This window comes from Idiotropiscis lumnitzeri, chromosome 1 (assembly GCF_059441095.1).
Source record: "Idiotropiscis lumnitzeri isolate Australia: NSW breed Sydney's pygmy pipehorse chromosome 1, RoL_Ilum_1.0, whole genome shotgun sequence".
NCBI lineage: Eukaryota > Metazoa > Chordata > Actinopteri > Syngnathiformes > Syngnathidae > Idiotropiscis > Idiotropiscis lumnitzeri.
In genome coordinates, this window is record NC_142391.1 from 38,159,888 (window position 1) to 38,177,387 (window position 17,500).

The window sequence follows — 17,500 nt, forward strand, 5'->3', positions numbered from 1 at the left end:
CACCTCCCTCCAAATCAACAAGCCCCAGAAATGTTGACAGAATTGTCTGCTTGTCGCTCAACATAACTTCTTCCCATCCATAGATTACGTTTGCGTCTTTTTTTTTTCTTCTTTTTTTTTTTGCGGATCGGCATGTGCTTTAGGCCGGTGCCACTTCGGGAGCGTTAATGTCTGAGAGCAAGCTTCAGCACCACACCAGTTGTCGGCCTTGGTGAAAAGTTGGACTTTGAAAGCATTCATCTCGCCCACGCACGACCATAGTGAGGCTATGGAATGCAGAAAATGGATGGAGAGATGGACAAATGTTGAAAAATTCAGAGCACAAAAGTTCCAGTGTGGAGGCCGAGTGTGTCCGCACTGAATGGCATAGGCATGTCCCTGAGTGGCTATAGTGAAATGGAAAATGGAATATGTAACAACATATGTACAATTAACCTTCCGAAAAGCCTCTCAGAACGGATTGTGCTTGGGTATCTTGGTGACGTATTTAATATAAACAGACGAGATGGCAGAAAGTTTACGGATTATTAAATAAGCAGGTAGGTAGGTTAATTTGTTTGAGCACCTCAACCACACAACATTCAAGTTAAAGAGTGTGGCCAGACACAGTACTAAAAACTGAAAATGTGAATTTAATCTTGACAAAATTCCAAATTACAATGCTGTAATAACTCAGTCCGCCTGGTGTTGTCCGTTGTATTGATATTGTATCATTTCTCGCGAATAATCACTAGGCTTAGACGGAGGAGCAGACCATGATAACTGCCATACATCCCACTTAGCTGTCCAGAAATATGCCTGATGTAAATTAACACACCAATGGACCCCTTAGCTCTCCAACAACATGCCTGAAATAAATTAAACAAGGTGACCACGAAATGAATGCCTGCATAAAACTACAGTAATGAGGAATTTACAACATCATGAATTTGGAATTACACTTTGTCAGGTCGTCTTGATGCGGTTGCAAACAGACACAGCTTTAGGCGTGAATACAAACCAGTGCCAATCAGGAACAACTCCGGGATTCACTATTGGGCTTTTTGGACTGAACAAGCCACTGTAGCCAGGCATCGTTGGAATAATTTCCCCATAGTGGTTATTGATCAGAGGCGGAATGTAATATAATATATAATATCGGGAATATTGGTAAAATTTGCATATTTTCCAGAATGGCTGATCATGTTTTTGTTTTTTTTTTATACAAAGGAATGGTTACAATATCGCATAATAAAGTGGTGAAGTGGAGACAATTGAAGAGACGTGGATTTTATCAAGAAACGAATTAGCTGCACATGATTTGCTTTAGCTTTCCATATAAAATAATGTGGCCAGATCTGGCCCTGGGCCTTGAGTTTCACACCTGTTACATATGAGCATGCCTGAATTTGTAGACGTTCACAAGGCATAAATTGTAACTTCAATATTGTTAAAACGTTTTTTTGTCTCTTGTAATTTCCTCGCTCACAATGTAATTTTTTGCCATACATATAATTTCATTAGACAAGATTAGGGTTTATGGGCATCTCCTAGGTTTTAGATTTGAATGTCAGTTTTGCATGTCCTCATGCTCGCCTAGATTTTTAAGGGGCTCCTCTAATTTACTCTTCACATTCCATAGTAGGTTAATTGAATAATTGACCACAAGTGTGAATTGTTTCTCTATATTCTCTGCGTCTCCCCCAAAGTCAGCTGGGATAAGCTCACGCATGACTCTGATCAGGATAAGTGCTAGAAGATTGTTGGATGACTGGATGAAAGCAGCGGAGTCTCCACAGAGAAGACATTAATGGAAACATTTTTGCTCTAATCTGTAAGTCTATAATTAACATATGGTACAGTGTGTATGGTACATTATATAGATACAATTACAATTTAAATGGCTACATATATTTTTACTTTTTGCATCTTTAACCGAGACTCTGCAACATGAGGTCCAACATGGTACCTCAGTGCCTCAGTGTTGTGTACAGAGAAGAACACTTGATTTATAGCGCTCCAGCCATGGGCCATTTGTCACCACACTTCACAACTGGTGCAAGTCATACTAATTGCCTTGAGTCTTTTCTCTATTTGTTATTCTTGGAATCTGACTCGCAAGTACTTCATACTAAGGAAAAACACTGGCGCCATATTATGACTTGTTTTCACTGCTATCATGGCTAATCTACCGGTATTTTGTATGATGCACATCACTGTCAGTGTAGCTTCTTTGTCATTGGGTGACTGAATCATTCCTACAGGATAAGGGGTAAAGTCTCCATGATTTCGTCTTTTGAAAAATATTCTTCAGCATCTGATGTCCAGCCAACCTGTCAAAAATGCAATAATGGAAATCGGTTTGGTTTCACTTCTCATTCACCATCTGCGTCTTACTCACACTTGCAGCAGGACTCACTCCATTGTGTGTTTCTGGACTGTTCATTCATCCATTGCTAGTTACATAAATGAATACTTGTTAAATTGACTGGGTGAAGGAGGAGCTCTTATTTGAGCCTTCTCCTTAGCTGTCTTGCTTGAATGATACACCTGCACATATATCACACAGTGAGTGCCATATTTTCTAGAAGGCACATCTTTCAGAGTTTGGAGATACTCTAAGTTCTTCGTGTTTTTGAGGCACTGCAGGGGACCTAAGCACTTGATGTTACCTTGTTGATGTCGTCAGTTGCACCTCATTCATAGAAACTGCTCAGGCTCCGTAAGTCAAATTGTAACTCTACAATGTAAATGGTCTGGTCTCTTATTAGTGAATGAGTCTGTCATTTTACTCTGTTGTTGCCTGTTTTCAAAATATACAAACGGTGGTTGAAATGGGTATCGGTTAACAACCGAGACACACACTTAAGATTGTCTGAAAATTATACAGCATTTTAGCTGATGACAACAGCTGCTTTTTATTATTGCCACGGTGCCAAAATGTCCCTCTTGCTATGACATAAGATGTCATTGTTAAAGTCCTTGCAAACCATATTGGATGATTGGGGAACACGGGAGCGATTAATTTTAGCAGTTCAAGTAAAGACCACTTTCATGCACTCACATACCCAATCTAATCTTCTGCTCAAAGCATCAGGGGGATTGTTAAAAAAAAAACTGTGAAATAAAAGGCAAATCAACAAAAACATGTTTCATAGAGCTGAGTGAACAGCACAAAAGCGGGGGGGAGGTGGTGCGACTGGCATATTAGATTATTTTTACAATTCTACCTTGAGAACATGAATTGTTTCTGCTCATTCGGACAGGTCCCCAATACATTTCCAACTCCAAAACTAATGCTAGATTACAAAGATGTACTTCAAAAACTCTCTTCCGCAAGCGAGGCACCATATAGTATCCCACGCTGCCATCTGCTTTGTCGCAAGTACTTCCTTTAAAACTCACGTATGTGAACTGTACCCCATGGTTAATGGGCCCTCTCTTCACTCGTGCAGACAAATTTACGGGTTCATGTTTATCTATAACACTGATTTTAGAATTTAGTCGTTAACATGTTATTTTGCTTTCGTATCACACAAATCAATGCAAGAACTTCCAAGAGAATGAGGCACTTCACTCACAATAGGCTCCAGGGATCAGGGTCAATGGCCAGACTCCACGCTGTCACGTTTAGATCCTCTTTAATAGCTTTAAAGAACTGCCTCAGTCTCCTGATCTGGACTTAACTGGCAGCAGGGGATTTCTCTTCTCATGCTACTTTTAACATGTGTCTCTGGTATCATAGTGTGGGTTATTTACAGAGTACTCTTGCCAACATCAGAGGAAATATCACGTTCCAAGGTTGAAAGGTAGCAATTTATCAAACACAATTAGCTTGCATTTGGAAATGATTCATTTGTTGCAATGAACCGAAACACATCAAGTCCATTTAACATGCCCCACGTACAGTGCATCCCTCCTGTACTATTTTCTGACAAAGTTGAATAGTAATCTAATAGGAAAAAAAAACACTTAGCAAAGGTTTCTTCTAGTGTGCAGAATCTTAGAACTGTTATTGTGTGACAGCTTTCTCTAACACACAACCCTGAAAGCAACTCTGCAATGTAGTGCAATTCAGGTGTGTGTCTGTGTGTGTGCAGGCATGAATGTGTTCTAATAATCATACTGTGTGGAGGGGTTATAAGGATTTACGCCTTTTGAAGGTCAGCTGCTGAACAGTAGTCATTGGCATTGTTCTCCTGCTGGGCTCTAATCTCTGGATTGCCTCCAACATGGGACGCGTTGGGCAAAGGGCTGACTCAGTAGTTTTCCCCAAACAATTTGACATCATTACTTCTTTTGCAGCAATTCAAGGCTGCTCTTGACACTGTCACGATGTGGCTGGGTAGTTATGACTTACAATGATTTGGCCGCAGCCTTTCAATGTCTCCCAATTTCCCTGCTGAGCATTACAACTCTGATGAGGGAATTGCACAAACACATTAGTCACTGCTGTCTTATTTTCTTCATGAGCTTGGGTGATGCATCACTTTCATTACCTGCCACTACTTTGGATGTTCATTATGCAGTGTTTTGTTATTTTAGCACTGTCGTTCTGTGTCTGGCCTCTTTCCAGGTGTAAGTGGTGGGCATGTGGAACGGCTCCATGTCTTCCTGTTGATCTGCGGCCTCAGAAGAGTCAAGGACCCTCTCTATTTAGTGGAGAGTTTTTCAGGTGCATCATACATTGAAACTCGCTTACCATTATTTGAACGGACTCCTTCTGGCACCACATCCTTTGAACTTAAGTTTCATTGCTGTTGGTTGTAATCGTGTTTACGGAATAACCTAAATTGCAAAATTTTCTGACTGTACATTCCAACTTGTAGCTAAGGCAATTCCCTTATGCATTAAAGATGGTCCTAAATTCACGCCTGACGATCATCAAATCGTCAAAGTGCCGAGAGCCTCTTCTGACAGCTCATGATGGATCTTCTGAGACTGTTTTATGCACATTTCCTGATGACATTTTCCTGAAGCTGTACATCGGAGATAAAGACCGCCACTTTTTCAATAGTCACACACTCTTTCACTGTTTTATTTGAATTGACATTGTTGACTCTGCTAATTTATCGTCTCAAAATGTCTTCAGAGGAGCCACTTTTCATTGCACTTTTCTCATATTTCTGGAACACAATAACAGAAAAATTAAGGTATGGTTGTGCCTCTCTGCAAATTGCTGTTTTATTTTTTTTCTCTTACAGAGTGGCATAGTGAGAATCCCCAGAATGTGCTCGTTATAATTGGTCCAAAGGTAAGTACACAGGCTTAAGTTGTGTGTTTTTCCTCAAGTGTATCTTTCGTTTTGTATCATGACTCTATATATCGTTGCTATCAGTCGGACACATTGCCAGCAGCTGCTAATAGGTCATACTGTAGTGGAGATACTACTTTCAGAATTTCGCTGCAATTCAGCAGTGAGCATACGTCTTCTTCAAACAGGCTGAGAGTCATCAGGCATAGTGTTCAATTCCCCTTTGTGTCAAACTGCCATCTGCTTATTGAATATTTCAGATGAGCACTTACCTAACTAGCCATGTATACAGTAGGGCTGTCTTTTTTGAATGCTCGGATGGGTGAGTCTTGATCCGCACATGCACTGGCATGTGATATGACATAAACCAACTGTTGCCCTGCCTGGCATGTTCGTTGTCCTTTCTAGATGCTTGTACAGTTTTCCAAAATGGATAGCAATGTAATCCTCAATCCTCAATTGTAAAGTTCCAAAGTCATGAATGTGCAGGAAGCAGCAACCATTTAAGCTGCTCTATTTCTCCCCAATTTCATTTTCCATTTATTGATTTCTCACAGTGTCTTCATCTCCTCGATAACTGCTTTAAAGTGACATCAGTGTACAGTATTTCTGTAACTGTTCTCCATTCTGAGCCATAGTGTCAAGTAAAAGTTGCGTTTCACCTCTTGAAAACAACACCATTAGATATGGCCAAGGGCATATTCACTGTCTCCTGCCGCAACATTCTCCTCGGTGCTGTGTTATCCTTTGATAAAATGATTCAGCTGAAGCAGAGATGTATGATTCATCTCAAGCAGCCTGAATCACAGTGGAAGGTTGTTTCTATGAGAAATGAACAAGTGTATGTATATTTTAATCCAAAGAAAATGAAAGTTTTTTTTTTTTTTTTAACTTGATTGCCACGTTTGGCCACAATTGTTTTGGGCTCTCGCAGTTAAGTCAAAATAAGCATTGTCAACCAGCATAATGCAATCAAAGTCCTTGAAAAAAAATAAATAAAAGACGAGTGACTGTCCAAATGATACATGCTTTGCTCTAGCTGTCTTGGTGCGCCATAAATCCACAGGAGGAAAATTCAGGTCAGTTCGTCACTGATGACGCATCTCACTCCTCTGTCACTGCACCGCCGACTACATGCTCTTACACAGTTGTCTGAAAAAAAATGTTTTTGAGCGTGAGCCTTTATTTGTTGCAATAATACCATATATTTGAATATTCTAACATTATTATTCACTATGCTGCAGCTCCTGCTGGCACAACTATAACTACTAAACGTAGGAAACTAAAATGTTGTGTTACTACTCTTAAATGTTACACTTCTGTTTCGATTTAATTAAGCATGGCATGTGCTGTAATGAAAAAGCTTGCTTGGCAACATCTTTGACCTAAATTGATATGTGACTTTTCTGAGGTTAAGCTAATGCACACAAATCCCACATTGCAATTAATCAGATTGGCCATCCACCCTACCCTGACCCCAATCTCTGAAAAAGACCGGATTTTCAGAAAATGATTTGCTCTCTGTAGAAGTCACTGTGTCATTGTTTATTTAGTCCTCCTTGCATTCTTAATGCTCATGAAGCTTTTGTCTCGCCCAGATCGATCCTGTGCTTACTGATGAAGTCGAAGCTGTTGTGAAGAGGTAAGTGGCCATTTCATTTTCATTGTCAGTTGAGCACTAAATAGAAGACCTTGGGATTTGAAAAACTGCTCAAGAGGGTTGCTTTGTTCCTCCTAAAATGTTTGACCAGCAAAACAGCGGCAGAATCCTACATGATCTTAAAGGAAGAGGAAGCAGTCCTTTTTCCACATGCTCCCACTTTGTTTTTTTGGCCGTTGGATTTCACCACAACAAAGTTTGTTCTCTTTTGGTTAGCACGTCAGCTAAAGTCAGCGTTCATCTCACAAGTGGTGCGAACCGCGTGTCTTGCCCTAAGCTTGTTGCTAATGCTCACGATCATTCACGCCTTTGTGAGCCCTGAGTCACGCTAGACCTGAGTTTTGTCACTGCTTCTACAGAACAGCAGGGGTCTTCTTAGCCCGGGAGAGGAGCCAGCCCGAGCTCCATGCAGCCATGAAAAGGTGCTTTGCTGTGGTCAACAGTTCTATCTCAGAGGGCATGTCAGCAGCCATCTTGGAGGTAAACACCTTACGGCCTCAAGAGTAATTGGGCCGAAAATTACCTCATCACATGAGAACATCGTCCAACATTTGGTAATGCGTAATGAAAACTAAGACAATGACGATTGAGCAAAACTGGCAAATCCACTTTATCTCTTCAAAACACTCTTGAAGACAATCCATTGTAGGCTTAAGGATGGATTACTATGTTTGCGTGTTTGTCTCAACAACCTGCTGAAAGCATGTGCTGACACAGATTGTTATTCTGAAGGAGATTGGGAGTGATTTTTTCCCCCAGAGTTCCCCCATCTCATGTGCTCATTTTTAGGTATGCTGTTTAAATGTCAAATGATTCAGTATATTCAGCATGACACTGCGTGCATGGAAACATATACGGTGGAGTAACAAAGGCTCTGTCACACACTATTAAAGAATCGAATTGTTACACGTAAAGCTTTGGGACACTCACATGATTACTTTAAACTATTTTACTGTATAACCTAGACAATGTGTCACCTTTATGTGACACTGCTGCATTTAATGCCTAATGTGCACTGCGCGGATTAGCATTTTGAGCAACCATTTAAACTTTCCCTACGTATGTACTTTCTCTGCAGGCGGGCTAAAAGCTTAGTGAACTGCCTTGAGGCCACTGCAAAACGGTGCTTCGGATTCAAACAAGCATATGTGTGTGTGCGCGTGACAAGACCAGAAATGCATTTTATTTCACTGTGTATCAAGTTTTTGATATCTCTGCAGCTTTTCACGACATTGCGGTTTCATGAAGATTCCTTTTTTCCAATGTCCTTGTTGGAGCGGTCACTTATAATGGGCAAAGAGGTCATATTAATTTGGGATTTATGAGGATTATTTTTTCAAGAGATTATACAACATATAATTAGTTTTTAAAATGTGATTTAGGTTTAAACTCTTAATTTATTTGGGTTTTTCTCCAGTCCACATATGGTCAGAATTAGAAATACAAGCTAAAATGCAGTATATAAATGAATTCACCTATTTTTAAACCAATAATTTACGCGGTGTTGGATCATGTTCAAACTCAAAGCACACTTTAGGTTGTGCAGGGCAAAACAAAATAATCATTAACATGAACGGACTAAAACTAAACGTTTTTCAATTTGAATGTTAATCAAAACAGACAGAATACAATATTATTCCAAAATAAATCTACTTAAAATAATTTTAAATATTTTGCTAGCTTGCCATACAAATATGTGTCAAAATTAAATTGTTAGATAATATAATAAAATTCGGAACTTGCAGCAAACAAATAATGTTTCTAATGAAGAATTGCGGTTTCAGTTCAGATTAAAATAATTATCCAGGTGACTCCCGGTATTTATGTGGGATAGGGACTGGAAAAATCTACGTATAATTGACGGCCATTATAAAAAGCATGAAACAAAAAAATCAACGAATAAGTGAATCAGTGCCTAAGCAAATATGCAACGTCAGAGCTGGATTCTATTTCTGCATCCTTTCTTGGCAACAAGTTTGCTTTTGTTTGGGGCATGGTTCTGTTTCGTCGAGATTCTCAGGATGGACTGCAGGTGTTTATCTGTGTGGCGACTTCTAAATTTCATCATAGAACAGCTGGTCACACAGATTTGTGCAACTGGTACCAAAGATACACAGCGTTCAGGTCGCATGTAGATGGAGTCATAAAATGATGCTGATGTGCGTAGCCTATTGTTGGGCAAGGCAGCTTTTGCACTGCATTCCGGGATTTGTATGTTATGTCACGAGTGCTTCAAATTGTACCATTAAACTAGAGTCAGAGTAATGTATGTATTTATATTGGGGTAGCCGTTTCTTGCTTTTTTTTGTAAGACTGGGAGATTAAAATGAAAAGTCCATATTAAATTAATTAATGAATGCCATAATAATAGTTTCTCAGTTGCGCGGACATCATTGTCACTTCATCGATGCATTCTGTTCACATTTAGAGATCAATATTTGTTTTTCTAATGTGAAACTATAAGTATAAATGAATGCCTGTTCTTTAAAAAATAAATAATCACCAGTGATGGATGGTAATGTTCTTGGAATACTTTAGAGGTGATCATTTGAAAGTGGAAAGACAGGAAAGGATTTATAGAAATAGTGCATATGATTATTAGTGTCTTCACATAAATCAATATCCTTAATTTTTAATAACATGTCATTCAACCAAATGTATTTATTATTTCAGAAGTGTGTATCAAACTGGTAGCCCTCGCACCCAAGAAGTAGCTCACAGTTTCAAAAAGGTTGTCTGCTTCTGAGCGAAACCGTGTGTATGTGTCATATACAGTATTACATTTTGGTTAAATAAATATTTTGCAGATTTTGACTCATCTGTATTAGGACAACTAAAGATGTTTTGTAATGGATGAATGTACAATGTTAATGCTTTTGCAGTAGTTGCTAGTCAGACACATGTGGAAGGAAGCCTGTCATTTTCAGTCAACAGCAAGTGGCAAAATGGTCGCCCTTGAGATGTCCAAAAACGGGTGGATTTTAGTAATGCAATATTCCACAAATGCAAAAGTTATCAGAATGCCATGTTTCCACAAGTGCATAGAACATATTCTTGTGAATACATTTCTTGGGGTTGACGTCCCCTTTAACAACACAAATAAGCCGCCAGTTACAACATAGCATATTGTGCTGGTGAGGAAGCGAGCAATGCCTCGCTCTGTGTCCACTCGTCTACGGCTAGAGAATCTAATTGCTTTGTCCTCTGACAGGCCATGGATCTGGGGCTACCTGTGGTGGCCAGGGACATTCCAGGAAATAAAGCTGTGGTGCAACATGAGGTCACCGGTCTACTCTATTCTTCCCCACAGGTATGCAGCACCAGCATTGTCGCATGCTCTGTCTGAATTATGTTGAGCTTTAAATAACTAGCTTGATAGGATGCTTTGAATTTATACTGCAAGACTTTGGGCAAAAAGCTATTGCAGCCATCCAACAAATTATTGACCACAAACTGCAGCATTGCAGCAGCAACAGTAAATGAGCATGTCCCTTTCTTGAAGATGCATCTTCTCCAGTGTGACAGTCAATTAGAGTCAGACACTGTAACTCACTCTGTATTTCAATTTGTGTAATTCTGCCAGATATACCAGCACTAAACTGGGTTTGAAAAGTTGACTGGCACAAGTCTAGGGAATTTGAAATTGAAATCAGATAATTCTCTGCTAGCAGTGGGAGATAAGTCCTCTCCACGGGTGGTGGCTGGGGGTAGGGCTTCGCCTCACGTGAGCGGACATGGGCTGATGGAGCGTTTCACTGTCTGCTGAGCCATTAGGTCCATGGAATGCAGTGTGGGAACACCATATGTCATGTAACGGTGCTTTCACTAAGCATTGATCTTGTTTTAATTGGTCTAATTTTTTCCGACCCCAGCAGGTCTCTGTGACAGATGGTGGGTAATGGTCTTCAAAGTTGCTAGCCCCCCCCCCCTCTTCTTCGTAAGAAAATTGGAAGTGACAGCCATTATAGGATAAACCTAAAAAGTCCATTGGACTTATTTGGGCCTGGAGCTACAAATAGCTCCATCTTTTTGAAGTGTTTACTTATCAATGCAAATACTTTCATCTCCATTCTACTCTCCTGTCTTGTAATATGGCTTTGTGCTTTAAAAACCTCTTAAGGCAACTTCAATGGCAGGCCTCAAGTGGCCAGTGGCAATAAATAAGATGCATTTTGCATTTATCCCTGCCAGGAATTTGTACACCAGTCTCAGAGGCTGTTGTCAGATCATGAGCTGAGAGCGAGAGTGATAAGGAATGGCAAAGTCTACGTGGTGAAGCATCACAGCCTGAAACAGGAGAGAGAAACCTACCTGAGGTTGGTGGACATGCTGCACTGAGGCTACATCTGTCAACTCATCTGTCTACTTTGGCCATGTCAGCACAAACCAAAATATTTTTGTACGGGTTTTGGTCTGTTGCTTTTGTCTTCTTTGCATGGCGTTACATTTTGTAAAGATTCTTCAACACTTTTGATGTTGCTGGATTTGTAAGGGGAAAAAAAATGAGAATATGTATTTCATTGGTATATAAATATATAAACACTGCTGTATTTTACAATAACGTGCTGTAAACATGTAGCAAAATAATGTTTTTTTATTGGTGCTTGGATCCAAAGGGATAACTGTGAAGCAATACAACAGCAAAATGTTTGCTAAATATGCTTTATACTTTTGAAATTGCACTATTTGTTCAGTTTTAACACATAAAATATTGGTGTACTGCATCTTGTGTCTCTGTTTGAATTTTAATTGTAGCACTTGCTTATTCAGATTTCTACTTTGTTTCCACTCTGCACAACCACTTTGATGAGGTGCAAAAGACGCCTGTTTGAAGAGTCACAAGGATTCCTTTTTCGAAAAGCACAGGGGCAACTGTTTTAGCGCAGTATATTTTTTGTTGCAGCTATAAAGATATTTACACTCGAATCATACTACATAGTTTAGTAAAAGCAGCTGTATTCCTGAACAACACTTGCCACAATTTTTTGCAAGAAAAAAAAAAAAAATCACAGTTTTGATTCACCTGACACCTGCAGAAGTATTACTCAACATTTAAAATTTTGACATGACCTGAATTGGGTTGTATTTCTTACTCATCTAGTAGAATCCCAGATTAAATACACTTGCACATCAGGAACACATTAGAACTTAATGCACTTCATCCTGCTTAATTTGACCGCCAACATGAACAATTGAACATTTTTCATATGTTGCAAAAGGCTGAGTTTTAAAATAACTATGGTTACGAAAGACTCCGATTTTAAAAAAAAAAATCAAAATACATTTCTACTTGGGAAACAAAATACCAAATTTTTAAAGAAAAAAAAAAAACCTTGGCTACCGCTTAATAGATAAGCACTACTTGTGACTATCATGGGTTTAAAACGCATGAGGGCTCTGTATTTCATTTTATAAGCTCTCCAATGCCTGTAATGTGGGTTGGTCATCAGGAAGTGCAAACATTTTAAAGACTTGGATATCCACATGCAGCATAGCCTTTTGTGGCTTATCGTTGTGTAAAGTAGGACATGGGATAATTTCTTCAGTATTAACAGTATTGTACAGTACACCCAAAAAGGCCTTGACAGGTAATGAAAAGGGTCGCTGTGTATTTCCATCCCATGTTTGTGACACTCAGTAAACAAAGGCATTGAGGTGATCAAAGCCACATTTTCTGCAATGCGAGATCTGATCAGAGTCACTTTTATACGCTGTCCCTGGTCTCTACATTGGGCACTTGGGGTCCCTCCTCACAAATGTCTTCCTTCCCAACCCAGTGTATGCCATGACCGTTCTCCCTTTGTGGGAGGTGCGGCGAATGCTGGTGCTCCAATGTGGAAAAAGTGGTGAAGTGGACTCGCTTCCTCTTGCTGGTGGGTGAGTGGAGGGACTCTGTGGGTAATGGTTTGCTCCTGAAGGTTCCCACACAGCTAATTGGAGAGTCTGTGACTGATCCCAGGCAACTGGGCCTTCTAGACAGTGAAGTCGTTTTATCAGGCCCGATGTCTATCACAGTGGTCATATTCTGCGAGTCTTGTTGAACAGGACTTCCCGGGACGCTCATCACTAGTTCGGCATCTGTACCAAGCCACACCCAGTCGTGCCTGTGACCTGTGGGCTCCTGGCCGTGTGACGGAGACTTCTTATGTCGGAACTTAACAACATATGATATACAATTTACAAGAAATACCATGATGGCTAAGCAAAAGACCCCCAGAAGTGCATACATGCCAATCTCTAAGTCTGTAAGGGGTCTGTTTGTTAACATACCTTCCTCACCTCTGATCTCGACATCCACTGACTCTGGTCCAGGCACAGCAATTTTAGTGGGAAAATTATTGGAGTTGACCAGGTTACCGGGAGCCTTCACAGTACTTGTGAAACGAACATTGTCCACTATCATATTGTCAGAGCCGTATGCTTTGCGACTGTCACCGGGACTGCTCCTCAAACTGACATTGAGCATGCTGGTAGGACTGCTTCCTGAAATGCTTGGTTTCCCCACTCCCCCGAGGCTGCCGCTGGTCATGAACGTCCCTTCTGTAGATTTGATTGTCTTTGCTGAGGGGCTCTCGTCTCTTGTCGATGTCGTAATGCGTGATGAAGGAACCTGTGAGGGTCTCCTTTGCTTCCTGTCACTCTCCATCTCTTCCCCATCATTTCTGAAGTTCCCATCGTTATTCTTTTTTTCTGTGGTTTTGCTGACCGTGCTGGTGTCAGAGCTTCGGCCGTTGCCGTCCGGTCGTCGACTTTTCACCGGAAACTTGACCTTCAGACCGCCGTTGCCCACAGCTACAGTGCTCTTACGTTTGGATTTCTGGCAGGCCTCACAGATAGACATTTCCACTCGGACCAGAACTCCTTCTCCCTCTCCCTCTGCCACCACGGCTGGAGGGGTCCCACGCACTGACACCACGCCCCGATCCAGGGATGACACTGTCACACGGTAAAAGGCAGGATCATAAATGTCAAGAGGTGTCTGGCTGCCATCACTGAACTGGACCCATGCACTGACAATGGCTTCCTATTGCGAGAGAAAACAAAAGAAATTGTCATTGTGCTTTGGAACAGCCATTCAATCTTAGTATAGTTACGTTGACAGAGAATCAGAACCTGTTTGGGCAACCTCAGAACTTCCTGTGTAGTTGTGGTTGCCAAAATCGCCCTGTTGCTTCCTGGGCTGAGCTGAAGGGTCATTGAGAGACCTGCAACCATCTGAACCCCCAGTTCAGTAATAGTCACTTTTTCATCCGTGACTTTCACCGTTGTTTTTGCCAAGATTGTGTCAGAGAGTGGCGAAAACACCTGTTGCAGAACAAAGTCACTTACAGTTAGTGTGATGAGCAGTTTGTTTTATCAGACTAAATGTGGTGTGGGGTAATTTCATGTACTAACCAGCATGTTATTTTGAAAGAATTTTATATTGTCGTACCAATCATGGTAAAACAATAAGGCATGAAATTTGATACCCAAGGTCCCAGGTAAGCACAGTTAAATCTGAGACTTGTGAAATATCAGTAGAATAATAAAATAAATTATCCATCCATAGAATGTGGGAAGAAACCGGAGTACCCACACACGCACAGGGAGAACATGCAAACTCAACACAGGACGGCCAGAGCTGGCAAAAAAAATATAAATAAAGATTAAACAAAAGAATACTTCTCTTAACGTGTGTGTGTCAAGATGCACTTGTAGCAAGGATGTAGATGCAGCAACATTTGCATTTTTGAATATTTTTGCTGTTCTGTGAAAAACACCAATTTTTTCATTTAAAAAAAAAAAAAGTCCCATTAATGGAACATCTGGAAACCCCATTAATGTAAGAATAAAAAAAATTACAAAAATGGACATAAGTGTTTCTCACAGGACAGTGATGATATAATTTATGGTATTAATTTCAAAATATGTTGTACATCCAGAATTGGATCTTTAGAGTTTGTCCATTTAGAAAAAAAAACTGCACTTTCGCCATCTCTTCTAGGAATGAACAACTATTTGGCATGCATAATCCCAACTTTGTAATTGACTTTACATGGTCTTGTCTGCTCTCAGCGTCCCCTTTTAATTCCATTTGCATAAGCCACTTTGACAGCTGTTCAGGCTGGGAATGCCGCTCTACTCTTGCGCTTACTTTTGCGTTTTCCAATATGTAAAAGATATTGTTTTCCTCATGAGGTGACATAAGCTTTTGTAGTGAGCGCCTCCATGCAGAGGAAAACGTAAATTGATGATAAATGATGTGCGCATAAGTAGAGAAGAAGGCACACATTTTGGTGACAATTGATCGCAGTTTTTGGACATGACAGCATGTTTTCTTTCTTTCGTTAATTGTTTTTACTGTTACTTGCACATTTGAACCCGTTTTCCTAAAAGAAACCGCAGGAGCCAAAAATCCGTTTGGATATTTAATATGTAGAGTGATTTTTTTTCCCTGTATTTTCATTTTGGTTGCGGACACCGCCTGGAGCCAGGCAGTCTGTTTTGAATGTTACGTCTGGGTGTCTGCTGTATTTCAGGCGGCCATCGTATCAGCCATAAATCGGCAAATAATACTCGTAAAATGGACTTCTAATGACATTATACAATGAAAAGGAATGGTTAGACACGAATCCCGTGAGTTGAGGATATATCTTTCAAGGAGCAAGTGAACAAGGCATCTTCACAAATTGCTTCACTTTGCCACAACCAATACGGCTGTGGCGTCGAGATACCCAGGTGGCATCAGTGCTTGTTTACCGACAATGTTGTCTATAATACTTATCAGTGGTTGTTGCAAATACATTACAATAGATATAGGAAAAAGCAAAAATACGGAGCAAAGTAAGTCTGTCGGATCTTCATAATAAACGGCCCCCACGCCCATGCATTTCTTGTGCCCCCCTTAAAAGCCTCTACACCCCAATCCAATGTTGGCTGTTGGAAAGTTGGTACACGCTGTCTGTTTGGTGAGGCACACAACATTGTAAAGTGGGAGCCGTTGGTAGGGCATCTGGGGGGCATGTTCAGCCGATTCAACATGTAGAATCAGGTCTCTCTCTCTCTCTCTCTCTCTCTCTCTCACTCACTCTCTCTCTCTCACTCTCTCTCTCACTCACTCTTACACACATAAATAAATACAATGGCTGGCTGGACAGAAGAGCACAAAGTAATCATTCTCTTTCACGAAAAACTGCTGGTAATCGACATCACTGTCAAAGGCTACGCGTTGACCATCTCCGCCGATGGCATTGAGAGATAATACTTCTCATGCATTTTCTAGTCCGAAGTGCCGACTTAAAGGCCGACTTGACAGTTGTTGGATTGGTGTGATTGGGGACGAGTCTGAGCCCAGCAAATACGCGCACATTTGGAAGTTGAAAATAACACCTGTCCATAATTTGAAATCCATTACGTCATGATTTTAAAAAGCATTTTTTTATTATTTACTCAGGTCTCGCTGGCCTTAACAGACAAGTCAGCCACAATTATCACATAGTGCTCGTGTGTTCTATTTTCCTCATATCAAGAGTTCACATTTTGGTTTGATGCTCATGCATAGTTACCTGGATGGCAGTGGTCCCAATGTCTCGGCCTGACAGCACCCTCCCCGCCTGAAGCCTTGCCACGCGAGGATCTTCCACCTTCATAAAGTATCTAACAAGTCTTGTTACATCTACCTGCCAGTCAGAGCCCAGGAAATAGGCCTTGGAGTCCCGGGGGTCTGCCTGCTCGGCCACAAAGTGGGTTAGCACACGCACCAGGGCGTGCTGAAACTGCAATGTGCAACCCTTTCCCTTCTTTTCTTCGACTTGACTGCTCCAGTCAGATCTGAGACATGTAGAAAACACACCACCTATTAGATCATTGACTTGTACATTCTCATCAGTCAACATGACACTTTTTTTTTTTTGCTGAATGAGAGGGCAAGCAAAAGTTTCAAACAACAATTTTTTGAATTGGAGAAAGGAATGGTTAGAGGAGAAACAAGGTTGTGTTTTACGTGCAACAAATGTGCAGCCCACCTCTTGGAAGTTAATATAGGGACCCTCCAGCTTTTGATTTGGCTCAGCTCTGTGTCAGACACCTCGATCTGGAGCGGGAGTCGGGGCATCCACACATTCAGCTCAAGTTGAGCACTGAGGTAGCTGTAGGTAAAGTTTACTACCATCTTGACTTTGCCTTTTGTCTCCTTGCCATTTACAAAAACATAGTCACACTTGTCCGAGACCTGTAAAGGAAGAGACATCGGAATACTTTGTCATTTCAATGTCCTTGATTATATCAACGAGTTTGCCCAGGTACATTTTTGTGAAACTACTGCATCCACAGTCAATTAGGTTGCCAATAAGGGTTATGTTAGACATTTAAGTAGTGACAAACAAGATCAAATAGTCCCATAAATGTCAATATTTTGACAAATAATCAATTTTCCCCACACCAAATGTCCTTGTGGTAGTTTCACACTGCATGTATTACGACCGTGATGTCAGTTAGCTGCAATAAACTGTGATGATCACTGTTCCAAAGCTTTAGCAAAATGCGGTATTGCAACTTTATGTTAATCAAAATATCACGAGATAAAGCGCTCGACGTCAGTCCTTCACAGCCAAGTGCATTCTTTACAA

General features: G+C 40.7%; 2 protein-coding genes across 5 annotated transcripts in view; one reads left to right on the forward strand and one right to left on the reverse strand.

Annotated features, from left to right (window-relative positions):
- The window catches only part of glt1d1 (glycosyltransferase 1 domain containing 1), a 23,722-nt gene extending 12,105 nt beyond the window's left edge, over positions 1–11,617 (forward strand). For both annotated transcript variants that reach the window (XM_088299684.1, XM_088299685.1), the window contains 6 exons: positions 4,556–4,654; positions 5,184–5,233; positions 6,832–6,875; positions 7,253–7,373; positions 10,105–10,203; positions 11,085–11,617. In XM_088299684.1, the coding sequence (XP_088155810.1) occupies positions 4,556–4,654; positions 5,184–5,233; positions 6,832–6,875; positions 7,253–7,373; positions 10,105–10,203; positions 11,085–11,231 (560 nt within the window). In that variant the 3' untranslated portion in view covers positions 11,232–11,617. The remainder of the gene's footprint in view (positions 1–4,555; positions 4,655–5,183; positions 5,234–6,831; positions 6,876–7,252; positions 7,374–10,104; positions 10,204–11,084) is intronic.
- Positions 11,618–12,007: 390 nt separating this feature from the next.
- The window catches only part of LOC148344554 (transmembrane protein 132D), a 54,336-nt gene continuing 48,843 nt past the window's right edge, over positions 12,008–17,500 (reverse strand). For all 3 annotated transcript variants that reach the window (XM_088299688.1, XM_088299687.1, XM_088299686.1), the window contains 4 exons: positions 16,898–17,103; positions 16,439–16,703; positions 14,007–14,198; positions 12,008–13,917 (listed from right to left, as the gene is read on the reverse strand). In XM_088299688.1, coding sequence (XP_088155814.1) covers positions 12,598–13,917; positions 14,007–14,198; positions 16,439–16,703; positions 16,898–17,103 — 1,983 coding nt within the window. In that variant the 3' untranslated portion in view covers positions 12,008–12,597. The remainder of the gene's footprint in view (positions 13,918–14,006; positions 14,199–16,438; positions 16,704–16,897; positions 17,104–17,500) is intronic.